The 16602-nt window shown below is 43.9% G+C and overlaps 1 protein-coding gene across 8 annotated transcripts in view; it reads left to right on the top strand.

The window, feature by feature from the left end:
* Nucleotides 1–16602, top strand: part of ANKRD12 (ankyrin repeat domain 12) — a 129025-nt gene that overhangs the window by 56591 nt on the left and 55832 nt on the right. For all 8 annotated transcript variants that reach the window (XR_003999099.1, XR_003999100.1, XM_030552770.1 and 5 more), the window contains 2 exons: nucleotides 11220–11366; nucleotides 12611–12811. Coding sequence is in view for 6 of the 8 variants with exons in the window: in XM_030552770.1 (XP_030408630.1) it covers nucleotides 11220–11366; nucleotides 12611–12811 (348 nt within the window). In the remaining 2 variants the exon portion in view is untranslated. The remainder of the gene's footprint in view (nucleotides 1–11219; nucleotides 11367–12610; nucleotides 12812–16602) is intronic.

Here is a 16602-nt window from a genome sequence, read left to right as displayed (position 1 = left end):
CTTCTGGGGCATATGCTGGTCTGCATGTATGTAGGGCAGCATGCCAGGTTGCGCCTTCACCCCCTCCAGGCTTGGTTGACGAGGGTATACAGACCCAGATGGGACTCTCTGGACCCTGGTTACCCAAGATTCCCGAGTCCCTCAGCTGGTGGCTACAACCTCAAATGGTCTGCGTGGGAGTACCCTTCGCCAAACCTCAGCCCTCACTGTCGCTGGTCATGGACACATCGGAGACGGACAGGAGAGCACACCTGGGCAGTATCCGAACTCAAGGCGTATGGTCGCAACTAGAGCTATTGCAGCATATCAGTGTCAGGGAGCTGAGAGCGATTCACCTGGCTTGCCAGACATTCCAAACCCATCTTCAGGGCAAATGTGTCAGTACTGATGGACAACATCACAGCGATGTTCTATATAAACAAACAGGGTGGTGCTCATTCCTCTGCCCTGTGCCTGGAAGCTCTCCGACTGTGGGACTTCTGCATCACACACTGCATCCAGCTACATGCCTCATATCTGCCAGGAGCAGAAAACAAACTAGCGGACCACCTAAGTCACTTGTTCAACACTCACGAGTGGGCACTCAGAGTGGACATTGCCCTTTTGATCTTCCAGAGGTGAGGCTATCCCAACGTGGACCTGTTTGTGATATGGAGCAACAGAAAGTGTCGGCTGTTCTGCTCCTTTCAGAACCACAGTCACGGCTCCATAGCAGACGTCTTTCACCTACCATGGACAAGTCACCTGCTATATGTGTTCCTGCCCTTCCCCCCCCCCCCACCATACACAAGGTCCTCATCAAGATCCGGCAGGACAGGGCCTCAGTGATCCTCATAGCACCAGCGTGGCTCCGACAGCACTGGTTCACCACACTGCTGAACCTATCAGTGGACAGGCCAGTGGTGATGCTCCCAGACCTCATCACACAGGATCACAGCCAACTACAACACCCCAACCTGGAGTCCCTCCACCTCAGGGCATGGAAACTCCATGGCTGAACCAGCTTGAACTGCAGTGCTCAGACTCTGTTAGGGAAGTTCTGTTGGGGAGCAGGAAGCCCTCCACTTGCACAAAGTACAAGCGTTTCTCCATTTGGTGACTACAGAAAGGTACCTCCTTGCAGCAAGCTTCTATTCCCCTTGTGCTAGACTACCTCTTGTACCTGAAGCAACAGGGGTTGACGATCTTATCTATAAAGGTGCACCTGGTGGCCATCTTCATCTTGCACCAGGGTGTGGTGGGCAGGTCAGTCTTTAGCAGTACCAGTGTGGGCTGGCATGGTGGGCTGGCAGTGTGTGATGCAGAAGTCCCACAGCTTGGATAGGCTTTACCCCCAAGTGAGGCAGCCCATTCCTCAGTGGGATCTTAACCTAATCCTTTCCGGACTCATGGATCTCCTTTCGAGCCCTGGCGACCTGCCCCTTATCTTACCTTTCCCAGAAGGTGGCTTTTCTGGTGGCCATAACCTCATCCAGAAGGGTCTCCGAGTTCAAAGCGCTGACTTCCAAGCCCCCCTACATGGTCCTTTACAAATACAAGGTGCAGTGACGCCCTCACCCAGCATTCCTATCCAAGGTAGTATCGCAATTTCACATTAACCAGGACCTATTTCTACTGGTATTCTTTCCTAAACCGCATGCCAGCAACAAAGAGCGAGCACTCCATTCCCTGGGTGTAAGGCGTGCCCTAGCCTTCTACATTGAATGCACAAAGCAGTTTCGTAAGTCACCACAGCTTTTTATTGCAATTGCTGAGAGGATGAATGGGCTTCTCATTTCGTCCTGCATCAGAACTTGTTAAAACCTGGCTAAGATCCCAGCCCCGACATTGACGGCGTACTCCACAAGAGCACAGGTCTCTTCCACTGTGTTCCTCACACAAGTCCCCATTCAGGACATATGCAAGACAGCAACGTGGTCTTCCATCCACACCTTCACGTCACACTATGCAATGAGCAATTCAGTGAACTCCGACCCTTTCTCCGTCGAAACTGCTTCAGAGTCACCTATTGGAATGGACGTGAGCAATCACTCGAAGAAGAAAAGACTGTTAGCTACCTTTCATAACTTGTTCTTCGAGATGTGTTGTTCATGTCCATTCCAAATCCTGCCCACTTCCCCTCCGTTGGAGTATTTCGGCAAGAAGAAACTGAGCAGGCGGTGGATTGGCAGGAACCTATATACACCACCATAAAGGTGCCACTTCAGGGGGCTCCGCAGCCAATACGATGGGTACTGCTAGGGTAAAAAACTTTTGACGATCGTGCATGCGGCGCACGCGCACACCTATTGGAATGGACATGAGCAACACCTCTTGAAGAACAACAGTTATGAAAGGTAGGTAACCCTCTTTTGCTAAACCAGAGGATACACTATATCTATAAATAGACTGGGTTAATGAAGTAATATCTTCTGTTGGTCTCTCTCAATAAAAGATATTACCTCACCCATCTTGTCTCTCTATCCTGGGACCAACATGGCTACAACACCACTGCATACATCTACAGTATGCACATTTATTTAAGCAGTTCTAACTTAGCCTATATTCATTCAGATTCTTAATTTTTATATACTTATGATGTTAGAAAATGAATAATTCATTTTTTGTTTTCTATATTCTGAATAAATTTTACTTATTTGTGTCAAGCTGTATTTGGATAGAAATTGGAATTCAATTAAAATGCATGAAAATTGCATTTTAAAATAGTTTTTTAGTTAAATGAAACTACCTTAAATACGTTGGATACTTCCCCCCCTGTACGTAAGTTTATCAAAGCATGTTTTGCATTTAAAATTAATATTTATTAAACAAAGGAAATTTGTTAGTAGCTAGTGAATTGAACTCCTTGTGGTCCTTTGGGATTTTAGAACTAGTAGATCTCATTCTTTCAGACCGTGTTTTTATTCATAGATAGGAAAAGGAAAACCAGCTTTCCTGCTTTTTCAACTCCTAAGCATTTTCTCAACCCTCAAGTGAACTAATCATTGAACAGAACTAGCTGAATAAACTGAAATGGAGAAAATATTCTCTCTGCACTTGCAGAAGAGGCTACTGCTGTCAAATGCCAGTTTAATACTTCAACAAACTATGGTTCCACGTGCTTAGCCAGTGACTTCCTCTAGTTCAGTGGTTTTTCTTTCTTTAAAACTTCAGCAGTAAACACTTACTACTTGGATATTTTTAAATTCAATTTTAAATGACATTAATAGATTATAGTTAGTTTTGGCCTTAACGTATTGTCATAATTTCTAATTTAATTTTGAATAGACTTATTTTCTAACAGAAAAACGTATTTAATTTAAATTTTAAAAGATATTATTTTAACCATAGATTTTTATCCACTTTGCTTATAATACACGGGTTCTGTGCCTGCAAGCCTTTAATAATGTGAATCAGGTTTTCAGGATCTGGTCGTGAAGGGAAGGGAAGATGGGAGGCTAGTGTCACTATAGGGACAGAGCTATGGTTGTAATGGTAATGTAAATGCATTTCCATACTTTAAAATATTTGACTTTTCTTTTGCTAGTTTTCCAAGAAATATTAAAGGACTAATTCAAGCTGACTTGGCTATGAGCATGAATTAAAATGAGAATTAATTGAAGTGCTGATAAAATGCAACATATTCAGTTAGGGAAGTGTCTGCCACAGGAATGAGTGTGAGAGCCAATTTTACTTAAAGTGGTGATGCTTCCCAACCAAATGTAGGATTTTTGGACTGGCCGTCCCTATTTACTTAATCTGAGGGTTTCTTTCATGTTTTTTTCTTATTTTATTTCATTTTATTTTACTTTACTTTTCCTTTTATTATTTGTAGATCATTGCCACTTTCAGATCTTTGTTCACTAAATGGGTTAGTATAGGAGTTGGCAACCTTTGAGAAGTGGCGTGCCAAGTCTTCAGTAATTTAAAGTTTTGCATCCCAGTAAGACATTTTACATTTACAGGGACCCCCGACAGAACCCCAGACTGGCAGCGGACTGAGCAGGGCTGGTGGCAGAGACCCTGGCTGGCAGGGGCCGGCGGATGGAACCCTGGGCAGGCAGTGGGCTTAGCAGCTCAGCGCACTGCTGGTCTGGGGTTCCGTCCGCCGGCACCTGCCAGCCGGGGTCCCGGCCCCACTCAGCCTGCTGCTGGCCAGGGTTCCGTTCACCCAGGCCAGCAGTGGGCTGAGTGGGGCCGGCAGCCGAGACCCCGGCTGGCAAGGGGTCGATAGCCAGAACCCCAGACTGGCGGGAGGTTGAGTCGCTCAGGCAGCTAATGGTCTGGAGTTCTGGCTGCTGGCTCCTGCCAGCCAGGGTCCTGGCCGTTGGCCCCGCTCAGCCCGCTGCCAGCCTAGGATTCCGTTCACCCAGGCATGCAGTGGACTGAGTGGGGTCGGTGGCCAGAACCTTGGCTGGCAGCAGCATGCCAGTAAAAATCATCTCACATGCCACCTTTGGCATGCATGCTGTAGGTTGCCGATCCCTGGATTAGTATGTCAGCCAGCTGAACAGGAGAAAGCAAGCAGCTAAGCAGACATTCTCTTCCCAACTACCTGAATTCCTTCCATCTTCCTGCCCCTACTGATCTAATTAAGAAGGCAAAGAGGTTACCAGTTATTGTACATAGCGGAGTATGGTCCTGAGCTTAATGGTATGAGGAGGAGGTCTGAGCAGGCAGGTTTAGAGAGAGGGACTGGTAAGGCAGAAGATGCCACGATGAAAGATTATACTTCCTGCTAGTATTGTTAGAGGATTGCTTTCTGCATTTAATCCATTGCTTGTACTGGGCCTTTAAGGAGGCGAGACAGAGGGGAGAATTTGTTTAGCAGGAGTGTATTGAGTTCTTTTTGTTCTGCTGTGTGACATCCTCAGAGCAACCTACAGAGAGCTGCAGCAGCACAGGAGCCAGCAAACAGAGCTGTAAACAGGGGAGTTTCAGTGGGAGTTCTGTTGGAGGAGCAGGTTTGTGTAGTTTGTAGTTTGTGGATTGTATTGTGTAGTGTGTGTGTGTGTGTGTGTGTGTGTGTGTGTGTGTGTAGGCTGCTAGGGGCAGTGTGCTGGGAGAGCAGCGGAGCCCTGATTGGGGGCGGGGATTACCTGATTAGGGGTCCTATATAAGGAGCCAGCCAGTCAGGCAGCAGCACAGGAGCCAGCAAACAGAGCTGTAAACAGGGGAGTTTCAGTGGGAGTTTCCAGGGGGAGGTTGCAGGGGAGACTAAGACAGAGGAACCGACAAACAAGTCAAGGGATAGGGTGGTGGTCTGGTGCCTGCTGGGGGCTTGTGTTGTGTTGACTACCAGGCGTCAGGTGGGAAGGCCAAGACTGATACAGAGGCAGCAGTGAAAGACACAATGAGGATGACTGGATGTGGAAGCTGCGGCATGTACATGATCCTGGAGGGGGCACCTGAAAAGAGCTTTGTCTGCATGAAGTGCCGCCTGATAGAGCTGATGGAAGAGAAGATCTGAGGACTGGAGATGCAGGTGCAAACTCTGGTTGAGTTCAGAAGGGGGTTTGAGCAGACGATGGAGCACAGACACGAGGGGGCTGAAGGGATAAGCTCAGATGTGCAGATGGAAGCAGGACCAAAGAATTCAGAGGAGAGACTGCTGGAGGAGGAAAGTGGACGGTGGAAGCATGTGACTAAGAGAACCAAGCAGAGGAAAAGACTGGCCAGTGAAGGAGAAATAGAACTCAGGAACAGGTTTGCAGAGTTGGAAAATGAAGAAGGGGCACAGCAGGTGGTCGCTGAAGGAGAGAGTGCAAGGAAAAAGAGAAGAGCTGATAGTTCTGCAAGAGGAGAGGAGGAGTCAATGGAGGCAACACCAAATATAAGCCCTAGGAGGATTGCAAGGGGGAATAGGAATCGAGAGGACTTGCAGCTGGTGGGTGCGGGAGATAGACCGGAGAAGCGCACTATCACCAAGAAAAGGCAGGTCTACGTGATTGGGGACTCCTTACTGAGAAGAATAGACAGGCCTGTGACTAGAGCTGATTGGGACAACAGAAGGGTGTGCTATATGCCGGGTGCTAAGATACAGGATGTGGACCTGAGGCTGAAAAGGATACTAGCGGCAGCGGGGAAGAACCCGTTGATTGTCCTTCATGTGGGAATGAATGATACGGCTAGATAGTCTCTGGAATGTATCAAGGGAGACTATGCCAGACTGGGGAAGACGCTTAAGGAAATTGAGGCTCAGGTGATCTTCAGTGGGATTCTGCCGGTTCCTAGAGAAGGGCGACAAAGGTGTGACAAGATTATGGCGATCAACAGATGGCTCAGGCAGTGGTGCTATAAGGAGGGCTTTGGGATGTACGGCCATTGGGAAGCATTTACGGACAGAAGACTGTTCTCTCGGGATGGACTTCACCTGAGCAAGGAGGGAAATAGATTCTAAGATGGAGGCTCGCCAACCTGATTAAGAGAGCTTTAAACTAGAAATTTGGGGGAGATGGTTGGGAGATGTTCGGGAGATCTCCACGCCGGAATTTAACCTTGAGAGGGAAGTAAACAAAGTAAGAGGGGATACAGCCATGGACAGAAGAATTGGCATAAGGAGGAAGGGTAGTGTAGATAACAGACTAATAGGTGATGTTGGTGGTAGAATGTCCATGCCTAACAGGGCACAGAATGTGAGTGAAGCCAAACGGCAAAAATTAAGATGTCTGTACAATAATGCGAGGAGCCTAGGGAACAAAATGGAGGAACTAGTGCTACTGGTGCAGGAAGTGAAACCAGATATTATAGGGATAACAGAAACGTGGTGGAATAGTAGTCATGACTGGAGTACAGGTATTGAAGGCTATGTGCTGTTTAGGAAAGATAGAAATAAAGGCAAAGGTGGTGGAGTAGCATTGTACATCAATGAGGAGGTTAACTGTAAAGAAATAAGAAGTGATGGAATGGACAAGACAGAGTCTGTCTGGGCAAAAATCACACTGGGAAAGAAAGCTACTAGAGCCTCCCCTGAGAGAGTGCTTGGGGTGTGCTACAGACTGCCGGGATCTGATTTGGATATGGATAGAGACCTCTTTAATGTTTTTAAGGAAGTAAACACAAATGGGAAATGTGTGATCATGGGAGACTTTTAACTTCCCAGATATAGACTGGAGGACAAGTGCTAGCAAGACTAGTAGGGATCAGATTTTTCTGGATGTGATAGCTGATGGATTCCTTCACCAAGCAGTTGAAGAACCGACAAGAGGGGATGCCATTTTAGATTTGGTTTTGGTGAGCAGTGAGGACCTCATAGAAGAAATGGTTGTAGGGGACAACCTTGGTTCAAGTGATCATGAGCTAGTTCAGTTCAAACTAGATAGAAGGATAAACAAAAATAGATCTGGGACTAGGGTTTTTTATTTCAAAAGGGCTAACTTTAAAGAATTAAGGAAATTAGTTAGGGAAGTGGATTGGACTGAAGAACTTGTGGATCTAAATGCGGAAGAGGCCTGGAATTACTTTAAGTTGCAGCTGCAGAAACTATCGGAAGCCTGCATCCTAAGAAAGGGGAAAAAAACCATAGGCAGGAGACAGAGCTGGATGAGCAAGCATCTCAGAGAGGTGATTAAGAAAAAGCAGAAAGCTTTCCTTGCTAATCCCACCCTTCTTCCACTCCTTGTAGGCTATCTTAGTGAGGTCAGAACATGTAGGGATAAAGTGAGAAAGGCTAAAAGCCAAGTAGAGTTGAACCTTGCAAAAGGAATTAAAACCAATAGTAAAAGGTTCTATAGCCATATAAATAAGAAGAAAACAAAGAAAGAAAAAGTGGGACTGCTACACACTTAGGATGGAAAGGAGGTTAAGGATAACCTAGGCATAGCCCAATATCTAAATAAGTACTTTGCCTCAGTCTTTAATAAGGCTAATGGGGAGCTTAGGGGTAATGGAAGGATGACAAACGGGAATGAGGATATGGAGGTGGATATTACCACATCTGAGGTAGAAGCCATACTTGAACAGCTTAATGGGACAAAATCGGAGGGCCCGGACAATCTTCATCTGAGAATATTAAAGGAACTGGTGCATGAAATTGCAAGCCTGTTAGCGAGAATTTTTAATGAATCAGTAAACTCAGGGGTTGTACCGTACGACTGGAGAATTGCTAACGTAGTTCCTATCTTTAAGAAAGGGAGAAAGAGTGATCCGAGTAACTATAGGCCTGTTAGTTTGACATCTGTAGTATGTAAGGTCTTGGAAAAAATTTTGAAGGAGAAAGTAGTTAAGGACATTGAGGTCAATGGTAATTGGGACAAAGTACAACATGGTTTTACTAAAGGTAGATCATGCCAAACCAACCTGATCTCCTTCTTTGAGAAGGTGACAGACTATTTAGACAAAGGAAATGCGGTAGATGTAATTTACCTCGATTTCAGTAAGGCATTTGACACGGTTCCACATGAAGAATTATTAGTCAAATTGGAAAAGATGGGGATCAATATGAGAATTGAAAGGTGGATAAGGAACTGGTTAAAGGAGAGACTACAACGGGTCGTACTGAAGGGTGAACTGTCAGGCTGGAAGGAGGTTACTAGTGGAGTTCCTCAAGGATCGGTTCTGGGACCAAGCTTATTTAACCTTTTTATTATCGACCTTGGCACAAAAAGCGGGAATGTGCTAATAAAGTTCGCGGATGACACAAAGCTGGGGGGTATTGCTAACATGGAGAAGGACCGGGATATCACACAGGAAGATCTGGACGACCTTGTAAACTGGAGTAATAGTAATAGGATGAAATTTAATAGTGAGAAGTGCAAGGTCATGCACTTAGGGATTAATAATAAGAACTTTAGATATAGATTGGGGATGCATCAGTTGGAAGCAACAGAGGAGGAGAAGGACCTTGGGGTATTGGTAGATCACAGGATGACTATGAGCCGCCAATGTGCTATGGCCGTGAAAAAAGCTAATGCGGTTTTAGGATGCATCAGGCGAGGTATTTCCAGCAAAGATAAGGAGGTGTTAGTACTGTTATATAAGGCGCTGGTGAGACCCCACCTGGAATACTGTGTGCAGTTCTGATCGCCCATGTTTAAGAAGGATGAATTCAAACTGGAACAGGTTCAGAGACGGGCTACTAGGATGATCCGAGGAATGGAAAACCTGTCATATGAAAGGAGACTCAAATAGCTTGGCTTGTTTAGTCTAGCCAAAAGAAGGCTGAGGGGGGATATGCTTGCTCTTTATAAATATATCAGAGGGATTAATATTAGGGAGAGAGAGGAATTATTTAAGCTTAGTACCAATGTAGATACAAGAACGAATGGGTATAAACTGGACACTAGGAAGTTTAGACTTGAAATTAGACGATGGTTTCTAACCATTAGAGGAGTGAAGTTCTGGAACAGCCTTCCAAGGGGAGTAGTGGGGGCAAAAGACATATCTGGCTTTAAGGTTAAGCTTGATAAGTTTATGGAAGGAATGGTATGATGGGAGAGCCTAATTTTGGCAATTGATCTTTGATTATCGCTAGATAAGTATGCCCAGTGGTTGGTGATGGGATGTTGGATGGGATGGGATCTGAGTTACTGCAGAGAATTCTTTTCTGAGTGCGGGCTGGTGAGCCTTGCTCACATGCTCAGGGTTTAGCTGATCGCCATATTTGGGGTCAGGAGGGAATTTTCCTCCAGGGCAGATTGGCAGAGGCCCTGGAGGTTTTTCGTCTTCCCCTGCAGCGTGGGGCATGGGTCACTTGCTGGAGGATTCTCTGCAGCCTGAGGTCTTCAAACCACAATTTGAAGACTTCAGTAACTCAGGCATAAGTTAAGGGTTTGTTATAGAAGTGGATGGGTAGGGTTCTGTGGGCTGCTTTTTGCAGGGGGTCGGACTAGATGATCACATTGTTCCCTTCTGACCCTGGAATCTATGAATCTATGACCCTGCCTTCTAACAATGGCAAATACAATCTTTAAAAAAAGGTGAAGTAAAAGTTAAAAATAAAACAAGGACAAACTACCAAAGATGTGATTAAACACTTGAGGGCTACCTTAGAATTCCAAAGCAAGTTTACAAATAAAAATGATAATTTTACCATCTTAATATACTGAGAGAAGATCAACAGCACATTATCTATATTTACAAAATATTACATGCATTTATAAACATCACTGAGGATAGAAAAATTAAAAATCACCTAGAAAGGTGGAAAAAACACTAGTGCAGTTTAGAACTGCATGGTCAGAGGTTTATTCCCTTTTTATTATTTATTATTTATTTATTTATTATTATTTATTATTTATTCATGGTCACAAGTTTATTCCCTTCTCTATAAAGCTCCGGTGAAGCCACACCTATAATATTCTGTTCAGTCAGAAGAAAGTGGGCAAAAAATGGAATTTGAAGAGGAAAGACGAAAAAGACACAAACCAGTGTTCAAATTGGCACAAATAATATTATGTTCTACATTCATGTTTAGGAACTTTAAAAAGTGGTCTGATACTCAGAGCATATGCAGCTCACATTGAAATGAGTGGAAATTTTTAGATGCACAGCACCTTTAGAAGTCAGGCCATTTATTTAGGTGCTTAACTTTAGGCTCCAAATTCAAAATCTTTGATCCTAAACATTAGATAATTCTGCTAAATGTTGACCAGGGGAAATGCATAGTAAGCTGCACATATTGGAAGAGTAAGGAGGGGAAGGAATTCCTTAAGGTGGGACAAAGGGAGGTAAAATTAGGAGTAATCAGGTGAATTTGAGGGCAGCAGTATTTAGGCAGAATATCAGGAAAAATTTCCTAATAATGAGTTTTGTTAAATAGTAGGATAGTCTCCTGAGGGTAATGAAGCGAATTCCCCATTATTTCAAACTGATGTTTTCAAACTGGATTCTACAAAGCACTAGAAGATATAGCTGGGGACCCTCTTGCACTGGAATTGGGGTACACTAGAGGACCATAAGGAATTTTTCACCTCTTTCTTGATTCTATGAAATATCAAAGTTGTGACTACACATCAGTCTGAAAACAAGTTATTGACTTTATAGTGTTATTTGTATGATATATTTCTAAAATCTTTAAGTGCTTTATTCATGAGCATATTGTTCCAGTCAGCTGAGAGTTATGACTAAACTAGGAGTGCATACCCTCCTGACTGAAATGTACTAAGTGTGGCAGCATGACATAGTGTATTTTTTTTCTCCAGCTCACATAAATAATTGAAAATGGTTATTTCTGTCTGTGTGAGATTCTGTACTATAGCTGGCTAGTTTTCAGAATCTTATTAGTGTGCTAATATTTCCAGAGAAAGAAGGCCCAGAGAAGAAGAAAATGAAAAAGGAAACTGGAAGTAAGAAGTCGACTCCAGTTAGCATTCTTTTTGGTTATCCGCTTTCAGAGCGCAAACAGATGGCCCTTCTTATGCAGATGACAGCTAGAGACAACAGTCCAGGTGATACCAACTACCACTGAGTTACTGTCTCTCTCTCTCCCCTCCCTATTAAGCCCTCCTCCACCTGTCAAATTTTTTCTTGTGTTTTCTAAAGCAGGCTTTGATTTAATCAAGCACTCTTCTGAATTTGCAATGCAAAATTCTTCTCATGGAAAATTTCATCTTTGTAGAAAACTGAATTTTCTGTCAAACACTTTGATGGAAAATTTCTGACTATCTTTAGTTATAATATACAAGGGGTTGTTTTTGGGTTACTCTGGTGACTGTAATTATGAATATCCCATTTTTGAGTCCTCCATCTCTCAACTGTTACATTTACATTGGGTTTGGTTTTTGGGTTTTTTTTGGGGGGGGCGTGGGAAATATATTTTTACTAGTTTAGTGTACAGTTCAACTCTCACTGAAGTCCATGGAAGTCTTCATATGAGGTGAAATCATGGCCCCCTTGAAATCAATGACAGAATTCCCATTGACTTAAATAGAGTCAGGGTATGGGAGCGGGAGTGGTGTGCAGGAAGGGGCTCGGGGCAAGGGGGGTTGAGGCACAGGAGGGGTGCAGGTATGGCAGGGGGCTCAGGTGTAGGAGGGGTGCGGGCTGTGGCAGGGGGCTCAAGGCAGGGGGTTGGAGTTAAGGGTGGAGGAGGGATTTGGGGTGCAGGCTCTGGCCTGGCGTCGCTTACCTTAAGTGGCTCTGGGGTGGCAGCAGCTGCGCTAAGGCAGGATCCCTGCTTGCCCTGGCCTCATGCCACTCCCGGAAGCAGCCAGCTTCACGTTGCTTCGGCCCCTGGGGGAGGGGATGGCAGAGGGCTCTGCGCACTGCCCGCGACTGCAAGTACCTCCCCCAAAGCTCCTATTGGCCGCAGTTCCCTGTTCCCAACCAATGGGAGCTGTTGGAAGCAGTGCCTGCAGGCAAGGGCAGCGCGTGGAGCACTCTGCCCCCCTCTCCGTGGGGCCGCAGGGATGTGGTGCTGGCTGCTTCTGGGAGTGGTGCAAGGCCAGGGCAGGCAGGAAGCCTGCCTTAGCCCCGTGGCACCACAGGGGTGGCAATCCCATGGGCCAGATGTGGCCCATGGGCCATAGTTTGTCCACCCCTGGATTACAGGATATTTCCATAAACTATAGAATCTATTAAAAGACATGACCAATTGTGAACACTGAAATTTGAAGATAGTGAGAAAATAAAATAAAGCAAAAATTATCCGGCTACGAAATTTATATTGACTATTTTAAAACTTATTTTGTAGATTCCAACCTGCATCAGCCTTTACAGACAACACCAACACAAAAGAAAACACCAAGCTCCTCATCAAGACAAAAAGACAAAGTTAATAAAAGAAATGAAAGAGGAGAAACTCCTTTACATATGGCAGCCATCCGAGGGGATGTTAAACAAGTTAAAGAATTAATCAGCCTAGGCGCAAATGTGAATGTAAAAGATTTTGCAGGTAAGTTTGATATGCCTACATTTCATTAAAAGTCAGAGTTAGTTCCGAACTTGTTACTAGAGGTCAGACTTAATTCCTATTTAAATCTGATGTGAATTAATCCTGTAACTTAAAAATTAATTACCAGAGGTCTCTCAACTTGTGCTATAGTGGTTGTGAATGCAGCTGGGGTAGTTGGTGGGTGAGGTTGGGTTTGTGTATATTTTTTTTTATTATTAATATGAGCATCCAGAGGCCCCAGTTTTGATCAGGACCCTGTTATGCTATGCATTGTCTAAAACTAGGGATGTATTTTTGAAGAACTTCTAATTGAAGATTATGAGCAATATATGATGGGGTGATAAGAGAGAGACCAGCAACTTATACCATTTTTATTTATTTATACTCTCTCTCTCAAACTTGTTGGTTTTTAGATAGTTTTTTTAATTACACTAAAAAGAGACTTTCCTTACCTGCTTCTGAGTCACTTGTCTCATTCAACATTGGCCAGTTTTTTTGTTGACATCATGGTAGAAATGGGCCATGGAAGGGTATTTGAAGGAGGAGAGAGTAGTATCTTTACAGATCAGTTCAATGAGGCTGTTTTGTACACAAGTGGCAAGGTGGAAGAAAGCACAATGATATTTGTAAGAGGCTGATGGCATTATTGGTGAGGCAGAACAGTAGGTAACATTTCATCAGCTTTGTCTTTATTGCTGATTACAGCTACCATTAAAATTTTGAATTTCAGTAGCACCTAGGAACCCTAGTCATGGATCAGGACCCCATTGTACCAGGCATTGTACAACCACAGAACCAAAAGACGATCCCTGCTCCTTATCTGAGTATAAGACAAGAGACAATAGATGGATATAGGCAGATGGGAGCATAAGGAAAAAATGGTCAGCATGACAGGCAGTGGTTGTATCATACCTGCAGCCTAGTGGTTGGGGATTACAAAGAAACAGTTGGTTTTGGTCAGCATGATCATCAAGTGGTCTTAGCACACCAGTAGCCTAGTGCTTGTCATGGTTTTGTAGGCCTCGTGGAAAAGGAGAGTTTTAAGGAGGACAATGTGTTAGTTTTGCAGATGTTTATGGAGATCTTTTCCAAGCATAAGGGCCAATGTGGGGGAGAGCACAAAGATGCTTGTTGGAAAATGTACCAAGTGGATGATGGAGGCTGGTATTGGCTGATCAGAAACAGGATTTGGCATCTCAGTAGTGAGTGAGAGAGGATATGTAGAGTGGGGATAGGCCAGAAAGGGCCTTGAAAGTGAAGAGAAGCTGCATATGTTTGCAGTAGAGAGGAAGGAGCCAGTGGGGGGATGCAAAGAGAGAGGTGTGATGTGGTCAAAGCAATGGGCTAGGAAAATGATCCATCAAGCAGCATTCTGGTGGATATAAACTGGACAAGATTTTATCTCTTAAGGACAGAGAGAGGATGTTGCAGTAATCAAAATCAAGAGATGCCTGGGAAAGAGCTTTAGTTGTGTGGATGGACATGAAAGGTCGTATGTTAGAGATGTTTTACAGAAAATCTGCAAGATTTAGATTTTTGCCTAGATGTGAGAACCTATATAGAGCTCTGAGTCAAGGATGATACCTGGATTACAAGCTAGAGTGATGAGCAGGATGGTGGTGTTGTCCACAATGATCGGGAAACGAGATGGTGAGGTGAACTTTAGGGTGGAGGAAGATGGAGTTATGTTTTAGCCATGTTGATATTGAGCTGACAGCTAGACATCCACTAATTGATGTCTGACAGACAAGGTGAAAATATAATTTGAACAAGAGAGAGGTGTGGAGGAGAAAGGGAGATGCGAGAGTCATCAGCATAGTGACAGTAGCTGAATTTGTGTTTGCCAGTGAGGTTACCCAGTGATAAGGTGTAGAGGAGACTAGAAGAGACCAAGGACAGAGCCTTGTGGAACTTTCTCAGAAAGTTGGATGAGCGTTGAGGAGGATCCTCTGGTGGACATGCTGATGAAGTGATAATTAAAGGGGTAGGAGGAGAATCAGGGCAGGGCAGACTCACAGAAGCCAAGGCAGGCTGAGATTTTGAGAGAAGCATGGGCAACAGTGTCACAGGCAGCTGAAAAGTCAAGGAGACTGAGGATGGAGCACTGGTTTTGACCGTTGGCCAAGAAAAGATTATTAGAGATTTTTCTGAGAGCAGTTAAGGGGGAGGGCAGTGGGTAGAAACCATATTGGACAGGGTCTAGGTTTGATTTGGAACAGCGGAACTGCATACAGCAATTGTAAACAATGGATGCAGTGATCTTATAGATGAAAGGGAGAAGGGAAATGGAGCGGTAGTTGGAGAGGCAAATCAAGTTGGCAAAGGATGTTTGTTTTTTTTAAGATGGGGTGATTAAAGCATGCTTGTATTATAAGGGGAAAGATCCAGAGGAGAGTGAGAAGTTAAGGATAAGAGAAAGGGAGGAGGTGAGAATGGGTGCAAGTCTCAGGAGACAGAATGGGGTCACTGAGGCAAGTGAAGGTGTTAGGAGCAATGCAGATGAGAAATGTCCATTTCTGACAAGGAAGGAGGAAGAGAGAGCTGTAGGAGGAGAAAGGGAAGGTCAGATATCTTGCCAGTTTTATGTTGGAAGAAATCTACAAGATTCTGTGTGGGAAGAAAAGTGGAACCACTAGGAAAGGAGAGAGTCAAAGTAGGCAAAAAGGTGGCTGCAGACATGAGATTCATTTACGTTAGAGAAGTAGTGTTATTTAGTTAGGCAAATAGCAGAACTGGAAGAGAAGAGAATTAATTTGTAGTGTACAAAATCAGCCTGGTCATGGGATTTTTGCCAGGGACAGATATTAGGTGGGGAGTGGTAGGCCTTCTGAGGTCCAGAGAGGCCCAGGCCACTTCCAGTTTTTGAGGCCTCTAGCCATAATAAAAATAAAAAATGATGACACATGAAAACAAAATAAGGCAGCAAAAAAAAGTGAGACATAATTTGACTCTTTTTTTATTTAACAAATGCTTTTCTAGCCGTCTTCTGTGCAAATGCACTAATTATTACAGAAAAATTTAACTTTCATGCAATGTCACAGTTGATATTGAGCATGGCAAACCCATTCAACACTTTTGTCCCATAGCTGAATGGTGATAGTTTTGTTACCTGCTTCAACCTGTTGAAGGTGCATTCACCTGAAGCCACTGATGCAGGCAAACTGACAAAAATACGCAATGCGATTGTGATATTAGGAAACACCCAAGAGAGTCCAAGTTTGAGTATTTCTTGAAGCAATTCCTTTAGCTTGCAATCCAATTTAAAGTTCGTGGAATATATTCATTTGAGGAAGATGATCTTGTCTGAGATTTCTTCATTATACTGTTGCTGACATTGTTCAGCTTCAGAAAGTAGATCTTCATTACTCAGTCTGTTGAACTGCCAAAGAAACCTAAAAAGAGTACAAATTAGTCGCAGTGACTCAAATCAATGTGTAAGACCTGTTTGAATAGAGTCAATGATGACAAGAAAGACATTGACCCTATAATGCTGCTCTGCATTGGATTCAGGTAAATTGCAATTGGTGGAGAATTCAGATGAAATGCCAATATTCTGTGCTACTAATTTGGACTCAATCAGGATTGCATCCCATTGTTCATGAATCTGTTGAATGTCATTGATAAGACTTTCAATGTTATCTCTCTCAACAGCAAGTGTGGCATTGCATGCTTCAATTACCAGATTAGTTTGGTGGATCATTGTAAGTAGTTTTATCCACAAAGATAACATCCGAATGCATTCAAATTTGGACATGTGCTTCTGAATAGACTGAAGTTCAGTTCGAGCTTGT

The sequence above is a fragment of the Gopherus evgoodei genome, chromosome 2, assembly GCF_007399415.2.
Source record: "Gopherus evgoodei ecotype Sinaloan lineage chromosome 2, rGopEvg1_v1.p, whole genome shotgun sequence".
Taxonomy (NCBI): domain Eukaryota; kingdom Metazoa; phylum Chordata; order Testudines; family Testudinidae; genus Gopherus; species Gopherus evgoodei.
The sequence above is the reverse complement of the archived record's forward strand: the minus strand, read 5'-3'. Positions and strand labels throughout refer to the sequence as shown.